General features: G+C 35.6%; 1 protein-coding gene across 1 annotated transcript in view; it reads right to left on the bottom strand.

Moving 5' to 3' along the window:
- The window catches only part of LOC149785683 (DNA damage-binding protein 1-like), a 115,215-nt gene that overhangs the window by 90,911 nt on the left and 9,843 nt on the right, over positions 1 to 14,461 (bottom strand). The window contains exons 2-3 of the mRNA XM_089979521.1: positions 12,400 to 12,548; positions 9,183 to 9,299 (exon numbers count right to left, since the gene is read on the bottom strand). Coding sequence (XP_089835647.1) covers positions 9,183 to 9,299; positions 12,400 to 12,548 — 266 coding nt within the window. The remainder of the gene's footprint in view (positions 1 to 9,182; positions 9,300 to 12,399; positions 12,549 to 14,461) is intronic.

Here is a 14,461-nt window from a genome sequence, read left to right as displayed (position 1 = left end):
TAGAATACAATAATTAGTTCCTTGTCATTCACTCTTGTAATTATGAAAAAAAGCATGAAATGCCTATAATGTGCACATGAAGCAATTTTTGACTGACTATAAGCAGGTCAAGTCTGACGAAGATTTTCCAAAGAGTGCTCACTCAAGAGACTTTAGTGGCTCACCAGAAAAGTGTGTAGGCATGTCGAAGAAAATGCTACACCAGACACAGAGCACCAAAGTTTACAAGGCTACCCAAATGTGATTGTCTTAGCATTGAGGAAATTGTGTTCCAATATCTAGGGCTCTTCTACAGGAAAAAGCTAACCAGTTTGCTAAATACAGTAAAAACTGTTATACGTAACCTCTGCTATCAGAGACCACCTGTCATTTCCGAAAACAACTGTAATGCACGATTGATTTTATTATATAAATGCAGTTGTGAGCGACCACCTGTTGAACAGACCAGCGACAGTGATGTCTTGGGAAAATATGCATTTTGATATGGCTATGAAGGACCGCATCGCAAAAATGAGGATAAACTCCACCGATCTTTATTTAATCCCTGTAACAATGACAGCTCATACTGTTCTGAAAAAATTAAATAGAAAATAGGCTGGCTACCGATACCTGACATTTTGTAGGTATACTTATAGCATTTTAGTTTCTGTTGTAAACCAGATGAAAGTACATGTAGATTATTCCCTAGCCTGGTTCTCTGCTTCATATGCTCCCTGCATTGTTCTCGACTATTTGTATTGGGGAGAGCAATGCAGGGAGCATACAAAGCAGGGAACCAAGACTAGTTATTCCTGCACTTAGCCTGCTTCCTGGCCTTATCGTAGATCATATATATGAGTAGGACCCAGTATCCCTATGAACGACCCTATTACGAGAACATAGACACCACTGACCTATATGTAATCACTTGTTACGACGATCGCTTGATTACTAACGATTGTTCTGAGAAAAAAGATACATAAAAATAATAATAATAAAAAAAGGATTGTGGCTACTGGTGCTACCTACAGTCTATAAGCCAGGCTAATGTACATGTCACAAATAGCTATTGTAGTGCCGAAATAGACGTAGTGGACACGTACATTGTTTGTCTTTAGAGTTAATCCTTATTGCCTGGGGGCTGAAAAAGGTCATTGTCTATTAAACCAGCAAGAGAGAATCATTTGTGGGATTTGATTGATAGTGTTCAAGACTTGCGATGTTTGTTGTTTTTTCCCCTGAAGCTAAGTGATTACATCCCAATCAAAGCTTTCGTCTATTCAAGTTGGTGCAACCGGGTTATACACTTTGTTTATAGAGTTATGCCCTGTATGTCTTCTTTGAATGAAGCCGTTCATGGTTGTCTCTGAGTAAATGGTTCTGTTTCTGGATGACATAATTGTTTCTTTTTATTGCATTAACTGTTAGATATGCAATGCACATGTATAGATTTTTCATATTTTCCCAAAGCCCAATCAAAAACGTCTTTACGTTTGATATTACAACTGAACACTAACAACGTTAATGCCTAGAAGCTAAATAAGAATGGACGAACTAAAAAGAGAAATTTTAAGGCTCGAAAAAATAATTATTGTAACTGACAGAAGTGAAAAAGAGCAGACCACTCACAAAAAAAAGCAGTTTAAACATGGATAAAACAAATTTAGGTTGTTATAAAGAAAAAGGAGTAAATCAGAAACGATTTCATATGCTAATATATGTGATCTTCAAATGTAAATGTGATTTCATGTTTAATGATAAAAGTATATCTTTATTGCTATATAATTTTGTTTTTAGATGAATGCATATTATATTTTAACAAGAACTATTAATAAAGAATAAAATATATGGACAGTGATTGTGGTTATTTTCTTTAATTTGTTCTGAAACTGGATCTTGAAAACTGGTCTTTTAGTACAAACCTGCTATGAGAGACCCTGACTTGAGAGACCGTTTTTCGTTAGCAGTCTATCATACTAGGTTTTACTGTATATGCAGGGGCAAGTCAAATTTCAAAACCAACACGAAAAGAAATGGTTATAAGCTCATCAAATGAATGTGTGCGTGTGTGATTTGGATTTTTAACATAGCTTTTACAATTTTTCAGTCATTTTGCTACAATGTCTGCAGTGTGGCAGTTTATAGTGATGTCTAACACTGGGGCATCATGCTGCATACATGTTGCATGATGTCCCACCCATTCACATGATCCTGACATCAGGCCAATCAGTCCTAACACTAACCTCTTAATGCTGAGCACCTAGTGAGGCAGCTGTTAGTACCATTTTTTAAGTCTTTGGTATGACTTGGCTGGGGTTCATACCCTCAACCTCCCACATCTGAGGCAGATGCTCTAACCACTAGGCCACCGGATGAAGCTGCAAGCATGGAATTAAATTATTGTAAAGCTGTGGAAAATTCTAGAAAATGGCCAAAACACAGCTGGGCAAGTATACAATACCAATGAGAACGGGATTTCCTGGCATTTTCTGACTTTTCTTAAATATTATATTGGCACGTAAGGGAGACAAACGTGCTACCAAGGGACCTTAATACCATCTGACATTTCTATTTTGTGTTCATGCTGAAAGAACAGCTCTTGTGCATCGGCAAATCTGCATAACACTGCTTTTACCACAACAGCATGGAAGCCCTGCTGTATACTATGAACACAGTCCAAAAAACTGATAACCTTGGACATTTACAGTGGTGGCTTAATGATGCATCGATTCCTTCTGTGCAAGCCTAACATCAGTGGAACCAATTACCCCAACCACTTTGCAACTTTTGCCCTGACAGCACAGTCAGAACCTAAGAGATGGCATAATGAAGACCCTGTTTCTCCCAAAATATGACCCCTTGAATTCAGTTGCCAAATGTTAGGATTATTGTCATCTTCAAGTCAAGAGGCCTGTGCAGACCTGAGATCACTCAACTGACTACTAAAGAGCAAAATAAAAGGGCAATTTACCAAAAATTCTAGCTTAGCATTATGCTTTATGACATTTACCATTATTTTATTTTATTTTATATAACGCCACTTTATTGGAGAGCAATTCAGCTTTATTGGTTCAAACTTAAAAAAGGCTTTATGCCAGGTTTTCTGTGAAATTTGGTTAACTTACCTTTGTCAGTTTTGTAAAGAGATCATTCAATATTTTTCCTATTTTGGTAACAATGGGCATATTGAATAATGGATCAGAATTTTTTTGGTGCAAAATCCAATTGGCAGTATTCGTACCAATTAACAAACTTCGTACACCAGGATACTTTTGGTCAAATTTAGTTAGATTCTCAACAGGTTTATGGTAAGTCAGTTAAAGATTTTGTCTATTTTTAGTTATGCAGCCATATCTGACAGTGGTTGAGGATAATATTATACAAAACAAAGACCTTTATGCAAAAATGCTTGTGTCAAATTTTATTAAATTCTGAACAGAGGTTTCATAAAAAGAAGTCACAAAAAAGTTTGGTATACTTTAAGTACCTGGAAATATCTAATGATAAATTGGCAAGATTTGTATAAACCTTAAAGGCTTTCATGCTAGGATGCTTTCTGTCAAATCAGGTTTGCTAAACATACAGAAAAATGTGCAATGTGGTATGACTTTTTTCATATAAGGAATTCTTCATCATCACTGACAATTCTTATGGTTATTACAACATAATATCTATGAACCACTGGATATGGCAGCCTGGACAACATAATTTGTTTTAGTGGATATACATTTTTAAGATGCGAAAAATAGACATGTTTAAAAGAACTTAAATCTGTGGATAGCATCTGATGTGGTATATACTCCTATTGTCTTTACTGCGGTTTACTTAATTGGGATATTAAATTTGTAGTCTTGAGCTGATACAAAATTCACAATTAATCTCTCATTTCAGCATATGCAAAATGTAACTGTTATGTTCATCCAAAATAAATTATTTCTATATGGTTCTCAGATTTCCACCATCTTAAGACCATACCATACAAACATTCAAGTAACGGAAAGCATCAAATGCATGTTAAGAGCCCCTGTTGTATACTGAATGTAAAAAAGATATCACAATATGACAATTGACTATTACTTTAAATTTTCCATAGGGAATTGTTTATAAATTAGCAAGGATTCAGTCAAAATGTATTCAGAGTATTTTGTAAACAAAAACATAACATTTATAGAGCTGTGCAATTCAATACATTTGTATTACTTCTCTGAAAGAAAATTAATTCTTAAATCTGCAGAAAAAAGGGTGCTGTATATCAAAGTTCATCCATATGAGCAACATTGGTTCTGTGTAACAAAAGTCATTCCTTATATATATAAAAAAGCTGCCTGGGACATGGGTAGGAAAGTCAATAAGAAACCAAGAGGTTGGCCATAAGGGAAAAAAAGGCACTTGACAATGACAGCCATTTTGAGGCAATTATTGGTGCATGTACAGTTGATTACCTGCCAACAGGGAGGTTATTTAACAATACCAGTGGTCTGTGTGGTCAGACAAGTAAATCGTGTGTTCATGGAATAATGGCTGTATAAATTTAGGCTAGTATGAACTGTGCATGTGAATTGCATTAATATGCAAGTAAATACTGGAAAACCACTGAAAGCAGACCAGAAGTGCTAAGAGTACTTAAGTATACACCAGGTTTCAGGGGCAATGCTCCAGCTGATGGTTCAGGGGAGAGGGCCAATGACCAAAAACTAAATTTTGACTTTTCAACTAATTACAATGCCTTTTTTATGACAATTTTCAATAAAAAAATTTCCCCCACAAATTACAGAAAAATGAATAAAGCAATCTTTAGGTATTAATGAATATTGAATACTATTATTGCTTACTTTAATCTCTTAAGAAGAAAAATGGTATGCTATGTAATGAATTAGGGAGTACAAGATAAAAAAAAGAACCGTAACAGTAAAAACGACCAACCCACAGAAAGCTGCTGCAAGCTTTCTCACAAAACCACACTGGCTGAGCCTGAGACTTGAACTGATGCTGACAGATGTGAGATGGCATTGATTGGTATAGATGAATGCTTTAGACCACTTGGCTGCCCTAGGCACTGCCTGTGAAGAGGTTATGCTGACCTCAAAAGGGTCTGGTGACTTCATGGGCTGTAACCACTGGACTCATCAGACTCAAATCACTTGTCTGTGATGCTGGATTTCAGAGATTGTTGTTGTTGTAGGGTTTAATGCCATTTTTCAGCACACAATAGGCTATATGTGGTGGCCAGTATTAATGGTGGAGGAAGAACCTGGGAAAACCCTGGAAAGACCCCGACCCAAGAGACGCTAATGGCAAGCTTTTCTCACATACCCACATTAGCCAAATCTGAGGCTCGAACCAACGCAGACAGAGGTGAGATGGCAGTGATCCGTAACAAAGAGCGCTTTAGACCACTCGGGGCCCCGATCTCAGAGATAAGAACTTGAGAAGGTTGAATGTTCATGTCTCCCAATGACCTGTTTTCTCAGATCAAACATGGTGTTTGAACATGAGATTGCTTGCTTTAATCCCAATGGTATAAATTCACATGAGGTGTTATCTGGTACTAAGATAATTCAGAATATGACGAGCATATGACCCACTTCAACCACAAGGCCTGAACTTTTGGGGATCGTATCCTCTTTGGTCGTAACTTGCAAAAACAAGGTGTAATGAGAAAAAAGGCTTCTCTCTATGTTACAAATAAATTTTAAAAGCATAAGCCAGATCTTGCTTAGCTGCCTTTCTCAACATATTGATAGAAACATCTATCTCGATTTTAAGCAGACAATCCACCCATGACTTGACCCATCTGAGTGCGACTAACAAGTGACTTTGTATTTCTGGCAGCCACAACCTTCATGCCTCTTCTTTCTGGGTTCTAAACAAGAAACGAAGGTGCGCAGTTTTTGATTATATCTTGTGACAAAGATATCTATCATCAGATGGCCCCCAACACAAAGTGCACAAATTGGCAGAAAAATCAATGGATTAAGGGTTTGACCCCTTCTTGACAGAGAATCCAACAACACATTCGGTTTATGGTAAATGTACTTAATCTTTACTATTATTTTATGCCGGCGCACAAACTTCCAGTCAGGTGATTTGCCCCCCCCCCCGCCCTTTTGAGGCAAGAAACCACTAAAGAAATGTCTGACATTAAAGGAATTATTTTCCTGTACTGGTTCTCTTGCCATGAAGGCATCCATTGCAGCCTTCCTTTCCAAGAGGTTTACATGAATAGCTTTCTCCTGAAGGTTCCAGTTGCTGCTTACTATGGTGAAGCGAGGCAACACTTTAGCCCCCGCCCCTCCATGAAATGGTACATAATTTATGACACCTGGCTTGTATTTCACCAGTGAAATTCCTGCTGTCAGGCACTGCTGGTCTTCAGAATGACACAGGAATTGTTTTAACTTAAAATCAAGATGTGCTATCTAAACTGAAAAATGGGTACCAATAAGTGGGCAATGACATCTGCAGAGGGTGGATATGCAGCAGCTAAAGAGAATCAAATCTGAAACTGCATTTAATAAACTGTGGAGTTCTAGAAACTCCCTCACAGAAATCAACCTCCTCTTTAAGACTGACCTTCAGAGCTTAATAATGTGTGTGTGTGATTTGGATTTTTAATGTAGCTTTAACAATTTTTCAGTCATATTGCTACGATGTCTGCAGTGTGACAGTTTTATAGTGATGTCTAGCACTGGGGCATCATGCCGCGGACATGTAGCATGATGTCCCACCCAGTCATATTATCCTGACACCAGGCCAACCAGTCCTAACACTAACCTCTTAATGCTGAGAACCAAGTGAGGCAGCTGTTAGTACCAATTTTGTAAGTCTTTGGTAAGACTAGGTCGGGGATTGAACCCATGACCTCCCACATCAGAGGCAGAAGCTCTAACCACTACGCCACTGGAGTCAATAATTTGTGTAATTCATATCTGAGGAGGACTAACAAGATTGAGATGGATCAGAAATTCCATACCCTGATGGTCAAAGTGTTGAGAGGGGATAAACAGAAAGCCCAGGTGGGTGACAAGTGACTTTAGGCTGTTCACTTCCAGTAGCAAAATTGCGTTTATAGAACTTTTTGAAAGATGTCATCCAGTTATACTGAAGTCACTGTTGATGAGGAGGTCCTGAACAAGATGACTATTTTTTTTTTATAAAGAACAATGGGTTGAGATTTTGTCCAAAAGGTAGAGCACAAAATAAATTGCTGCCCTTTGGGGGTGTTTTCTTTAAAAACAAGTATGAGAAAAGTTTGGATATTATATAATGAAAAATGGTATGAAAATTCTTTAAAGTACTGAAAAAATACAACCATTATTTGACTTTGTAGCCTTGAACCAGATCATGCTTTTACCACATCCTGTCTCTCTAGTCCTCTCTATTTTCAAAGACCCAACTTGCTTTTGCTATGGCCATTCATGCAATTTCTAATCGATTTTCAACATCAAATTGGAAAAAAGCAGGACAGATGGATGAATTTGGAAAAACAGAAAAGTAGGAAAAAAATAGGGCAGCTGGAAAGTCTGTGAATTGTTTCTCTGAATAAAGATCAAAGGAACTTAATGTTTCCGTCTTGAATTTTGTTGATAACATGAATTTATTTAACTGTCTGAGGTCAATCTCCGGCCCGAGTATTTGTTTAGCCGGCCTAAGTGAATCATTGGTTTGAGTTTGACGTTGGCTTTTAGTACCAGGAAAATCTTTGATAAAATCCTGACGAGTCTTTTCCGGGGTGGGGTCAGCTGGAATCATCAGATCAGGATTTCCTCTACCATTGCCGTGTTGGTGGGGTGGAGTGGAGTGGTTGGTGAAGTACATTATGGTAAAAGACATCAGGTAATATGCTGGTTACCCACCATAATTCAACCTGACAATTTTTTCAATATTCAAATGATTGACAACCTACCTTATTACTTAACTTAAACAAATGACTTTGAAAATATTTGGAGGAAATTTTTTGATTTAATATAGAGAGCTGTGAACTGTAACCTGGGTACTTGACTACAGATAATAACCTGGTAATAAAATTAGCCACCAGGTACCTCTTTACCGTATGCAAGTTTTCTACCAGCGCACATAGTCCCATAAGCCTCTTGTTTGTAAAAGCAGCACTCAATTTGTTTTCAAGCTGACAAAAATTTTGATGGAGCCACGAATATAATACATGTACTTGTTTAGTGCCAAATATAGTTCTGCCTCTTCCCACGTTTCTCCTTAATCTCTTGGCTTGTTTTCCCACGTGACAACCCTTTGATTGAGTTGCAAGTGATACTCCAAAGCGGCAAGTAACAGAGGGTGATTATCTGATCTTGCAATGTAACTGACATTTAATAGATTTTACAAATTGTATGATCGAAGTGCTACTTATAAAGCTCAAGCTCCAACTTGAAATAAGCACCCACATATGACAGTGAGGCCAAGGAAAGGGAGTCATGTGATATTTATGATGACTAGATCATGGCAATGTACCAGATGATAGTTTCATCAATTGTTTATTCATTTTATTTACTTGATATTTTGATACAAATAAACACAAAGCAAACAGTTCTTTTATTGACACTTTGACCACAGAAAAAATATACTTTTGTGGGCTGTTCATGCCAGCATCAACCTACAACAAAGCAGTTCAGGTTTATAAACATTTAATAAATATTCCTTTTGATTGGGTACCAGATCATTAAGATCAACGAATAACCAATAGATGTTTATTAATTTTTTTTAGCTCTATTAACAAATCAGACAAAGAAAAGCCAACAGGAAACATTACCAGTGTTGTATGAATAAGCTGACTGGTTACTAGCTATAATCTATTGGTTCTATTATTCAAGGACTACAATGATGAAAGAACCAGTCAACAAACAATGACAAAGCAGATATAACTTCTGTGATATCTCAATTGTAAGATGTTCATCTAATAAATTATTAAATTTGTTGTACATCAGAAATTTTCATCTGCAAATAGATGTAAAAAGTCCTTTGTTCTGGATGGGCAATGATTACTTATCAATTGTTAAAACCAGAAATGCTGAAAGATAGTGGGGTGACCAAAATTTTAAGATGTAAATAAACAGTGGAAGGAATAAAAAGCTTTTCTGCAATCTTGGTATTCTTGACGTTATTCTAAATTACTGTAAATTACTTTTTCCTTTACTGTATCAAACTGAAGACAATTTATGACTTTAAGACCTTATCTACTGAGTTACCTGTACATTGCCATGAGCTCTGGTGATTATCTCAAGATTCTCCCCATCTTGCTGACATTCTAAGATCATAGCATGGTACTTTGCTGTCAGCAGGAACATCAGGTCCTTGGTTTCTCCCTGATCATCAAAATGCAACATTAGTACATGTGCAATAAATACCATAGGTATCTAAAACAAATTCAACTAGTGTAACTAATAGTGCTTGCCACAAAAACAATATGGTTTTTATTGCATAAAATTTCAATTCTCTCGGAATACCACCCATGTCACAATACTATTCCCCATCCCCAAACAGTTACCCAGGGGTAATAACAAAAAACTAATATATAGTACTTCTTCCAGCTTTGACTGCCTCTCTCTCAATAACTTGTGCACAAAGGGATAAAAAAAGCACAGCAGTAAAAGCAAGGGGGAGAGTTGCTAATGAACCTACATAAATTAAAGGTACAATAGTGCAGATGAGGGCGAATTTTCCTGCAAAAATGTTGGGACATTTATGTATATCAACTGATTAAATACTATTTAAAAGGCAATTCTGGGGTAATGTCAAGTACATAGGGGTTCTCGTTATGAAATATGAACTCTCTACAATCTTCGTACATAGAGTAATGAATCCATCATTTCCATGTTGAAATCCCACTCGGCAGTGATCAGCAGATCCCGAATGAATAAGACATACACTTCCAGTGACCGAAATTTGCATAATTATATGCCACATTGTAAACACTGAAGATGATGATGTAAAACACAACCATGTTACAAGACCACGCAAAATGTCAAGAACGGTGAATAAGATCTTCTTCTGATCTCGTTCTTTTCTCCTTATCCTTTTCCTTTCTAATTTTAATTTTGAAAGGAAACATTGAAATATATGTAGAACTACTTTTGTAGTTATATTTCAAAGTTTTTGTGGTACAAGAATAGATATGGTTTATTATTGTTAAAAGACTCTGAAAATACCTTTGACTCAATTAACTGGACCTTTGTGGAAGAAGCTTTACAATCTTTTAACTCTGGTGATTCCATTTGTAAGTGGTTTAAACTGTTTTGTAATGACTCTAAAAGTTGTTATAAATAATGGGCACATGTCATCTATTTTTCAGACTTGAAAGAGGATGTTGTCAAGGAGATCCAATTGTACTTTATTTGTTTATCATGGGGTTGAGATTTTAACTATAAAACAAAATGAGGATGTATGGGGAATGATTTTTGACGACAGTGAATATAAATTGGGTCAGTATGCTGATGATGCTTTTATTCTTCTTGATGGACCTCATTTTTCTCTTGAACTATGAATATCTTGCAAGGTTTCTTTCTATTATCTGGACTTAAATGTAACATAACAAAAACAAAAGCTATATGGATTAGAAACAGGAAATTTTCTAATGAAAGAATATGTCCCAAAATAGGCCTAATTTGGTCCTCTTCAAACTTTACACTCCTTGGCATAGAATTTTCTCCAGATTTACAACAAATGATGGAAATTAATTATATGAAGAAACAAAGACATCTGTCAATAGTTGGTAAGGTAATTGTTGTAAAAACTCTTGTTCTGCCCATATTCATACATCTTTTTTCAGCACTTCCAAATCCATTAACAAAAGTTGAAGCAGAACTAAATTACATTTTATTTAAATTTGTATGGGGTGGAAAAGTAGACAGAATAACACGTGATATACTAGTATCCCCAGAAAACGAGAGAGGTCTAAATATGATACACATATTTTCATTCATTAGGTATATTAAGATAAGATGGGTAAAAAGATTGCTGGAAAAGGAAAATGGAACATGGCAGAACATAGTTAATACAACTATACTCAGAAATAAAAAGTATATTTGTAATTTAGGGAGAAGGAAATTAGAAGAATTTAGTAAGCTCATTAAAAACAGTTTTTGGAGAGATGTAATTTTGGCAGTATCTAATTGGAAAGAGGAACCACAAAGTCCAAATGAGTATCTATCTATGAGTATTTTAAATTTTGTCCCCCCTAAAATGTTCTATCAATACAAATCCTGGACAGAAGCTGGTTTTGAAATTCTGAGCAGATTTTAAGCAAATAGCTGCAATCCATAAGAACACTGAAAAATACACTGCTAAGGAAAATAAAAATGAGAACCAATTTCTTAAAAAATGGACCTCAATAATGAACATGTAACTTGTATATGACTTGATGGTAAACAGGAACAAAATACTGTAATATTACATGGTAAACAGGAACAAAATACTGTAATATTACAATGTCCATGTCACCTAGATTGTATGCCATATGCATGTGTACATGTGTGTGTGTGTTTTCTTTTTCTGTAGATAATATTTATTATTCCTAGATTATCTGATAACCAGAAATACTTGATTGTAAGGTGAACTTGGGATGGTTCCCTGACCCAGTGGTCAACCTATTATGGGGGTTAATAACAAAAAAGCAAAACAAAAAAGATTATCATATCTCATTATCAGTTTAGTGTAGCATGTTGGTTATGTTCTTTGTTTTTGGGGTTCATCCAATTAGGTCACAGACAAACAAAGTTTCTAGTTTTTGTGTCTTAATTATTTCATTCTGTTCCAGGGTGATTAAATTCTGTCTTTTGATTTAATTGGTACATACATATTTCATATTTACCCAATGCCTCAACAGAACTGGTACATTCATTCTTACAACTAATGCAGATATGTTAACATCTTCACAAACATAAATGTCAATGTTTTATAATAACTGTACATCTTAACTGCTTTTTAAAATTATTTAAAGAAGATGCTTGTTATATTTGCACAAGAACAGAGAATAAAGAAAAATTAACATGTACAGCCATTGTGCAAATTTCCATTTCAAACCCAGGTGAATTTTGACCAGAAAAACTGTACAGGCAACATTATGAGATAACACATTTTGGAAAGGTAGATTTCTCGAGACCAGTTTTACTATAGCTAGTTACCATAATTAATGGACCACAAAACTGTGTAATGTTTTGACAACTGTGAATTTACTATTTTCGTGAGACAAATTTTCATGGCCTCTGTGACTGCTACAAACCACAAATTTAAAGACCCAAGGATCATTGTTTGGCAAACCAGAAATACCGTTGCCTGCAAAAATAAATGAATTCCCCATAAATACCATAAGTACTTATTAAAATAATTAATTGTATGAACTGCCTGATTCTTATATTAAAATCAACACTAAATTTACCTTCTTAGAGATACATTACTACCCCTTACCGGTGGTCGGAAGAGTTTCAGAACAGCAATTCTTCCATAGATACCAATTTCCTTAACGGGTCTCAGGCCTTCTGGAGTGACAACATAAATCTCCAGACGTGTGTTCTTTGCAATGACAAGATTCAAATCATCTGGTGAAGTAAAATTCCCTGTAAATAAGAGAAAGAGAGAGAATTGGGACTTTGATGTTTGTTTAAATAGAAATAAAAAGATTTAAAGAGTTTCCCAAACAGAAGCAAATCTACAGTAAACAATTACAAGCAAGTTTCTCTTATTTATTAACTCTTCTTCAGTGTTGATCAGATAGGCTAAAGATACATTTTGCAGATTAACACATACACACAAAAACAAATCAACTTAAAACAAAACAAGGTACCAGACAAAGACCAAAAATCATGTGACAGTACCTGTATCACTTCCTTTATAAAAAGGTTTTTTATGTACCAACATTTTGTCAGCAAATTAAATTGCAGCACTGTACAATTAGCAACACAGGAAAAAATCATAACAAAACTTTAACATATCATCACATAAACGAAGAAATAATACTTTCAAAGAAAAAGTAAAAGTTTTTTGACTTGACGACCTTGGGGAGAGTTCACTTACCAAAAGATTTTATGTTGGGAAGACTCAAATAAAGATTGTAAAAGATAAGGAGAATATTCTCTAACAGTGGGAAAATAGAGTAAATGGGAAAAGAATAATTTTAAATATGAAACAATATTTTTACCAAGATTTAAAAGTTTTTCAATGGTTTTGTAATGTGCATGCCAACACTATCCCACTCACATTTCACGCCTAAGAATAAGAACTATTACTTTATGTTACTTGAAATAACTCTGTTTAAAGACAAGAACATTTTAATAATTTAGGCTACTTTTAAATGAAGATACTAACTGCTTTAAGTTATATGTAGTTTTCCTACTATATACATATATACATACACATCTCACAAATATAGTCCCCCTCTGGAAAGGCCACCCACCTTATAGGGCCACTTTCCTGGTGCAGAAGGGGTGGCCGTATAAGAGGGGGACCACTGTAGTTACAGGCAATCAGGTGACAAAAGGAAATATTCTTTCCTCATTTGAAATGGTGCTCACCTGTAGAATGCAAAGCATGATCATTTGAGTCATGGGAATAGTATTCAAGTGTAATTCATTTTTATTAAATTTATATTTGAATTGTAGCTATTGCAACGTTGTGTGACAATATTAAAAAAATGGAAATTTTGGGCTTGTGGAAATTGGAGTCTGGCATATCTGTCAACTTTTCAAAAGGCAAGTAGGGAGAATAACAAATAAAATAGTGAGACTGGGACATAAAATGGGGAGGTATTTTTGAAGCACTGGTTTCAATAAATATTGATCAATCTTCCAAGTCAAATAAGGGTGAAATTCTTAAAGAATGCACCAGATGAATCCACAGAATCTTTTTTTTTTGGCGGGGGGGGGGGGGGAGAACATGTAGTGGTCAGCTATTAAATTTTATGGATACAGGCCAAAACATGTTTAACAGTGAAATTGCTGGAAGCGATTACTGCCAACACTCCCTTGCCCCAATATGCAAATGCCCATGGGATGCACCACTTCTCCCTATGACACTTTATTTTCCCCCAGGACCATCCCCCCATTTTCATATTCTGGTCAGCTGTAGCTAAACTGCATAACAGCTAAAGGTTAGACTTACGTACACAAGCATAAGGCCAGTGTGATTAATTAATAGTTAATCGTTATCACTGCAATTATCTTGTGAAAAGGACTGCCTTTCAGACATACTTTAGAGAAACCATGTGGTACAGTGTGTGTATATAAGCACTAGCAACTGATTGGCAAATGATGCCATATTTTTTTGTAACTTACAATACCTAGGACTTCATTTTAACAGTTCAATTAAAGTCACCGTACATGTGGCAACTGTTTTTCCCACATTTTATATCCCACCTTATTTCCTTAGGTTTAACTTTTAAGGCATGAAACACTGTTTGCTAAATAAAATATTTACTCTGAATTAGTTCTTTGGAGGCACATATACTGTGTGGTATATTTTGTTTTATTCCTTC

Source organism: Sinohyriopsis cumingii, chromosome 13 (assembly GCF_028554795.1).
Source record: "Sinohyriopsis cumingii isolate HCF-2022 chromosome 13, ASM2855479v2, whole genome shotgun sequence".
In the NCBI taxonomy this organism is placed as follows: Eukaryota; Metazoa; Mollusca; class Bivalvia; order Unionida; family Unionidae; genus Sinohyriopsis; species Sinohyriopsis cumingii.
This window is presented reverse-complemented; position numbering and strand designations above follow the sequence as displayed.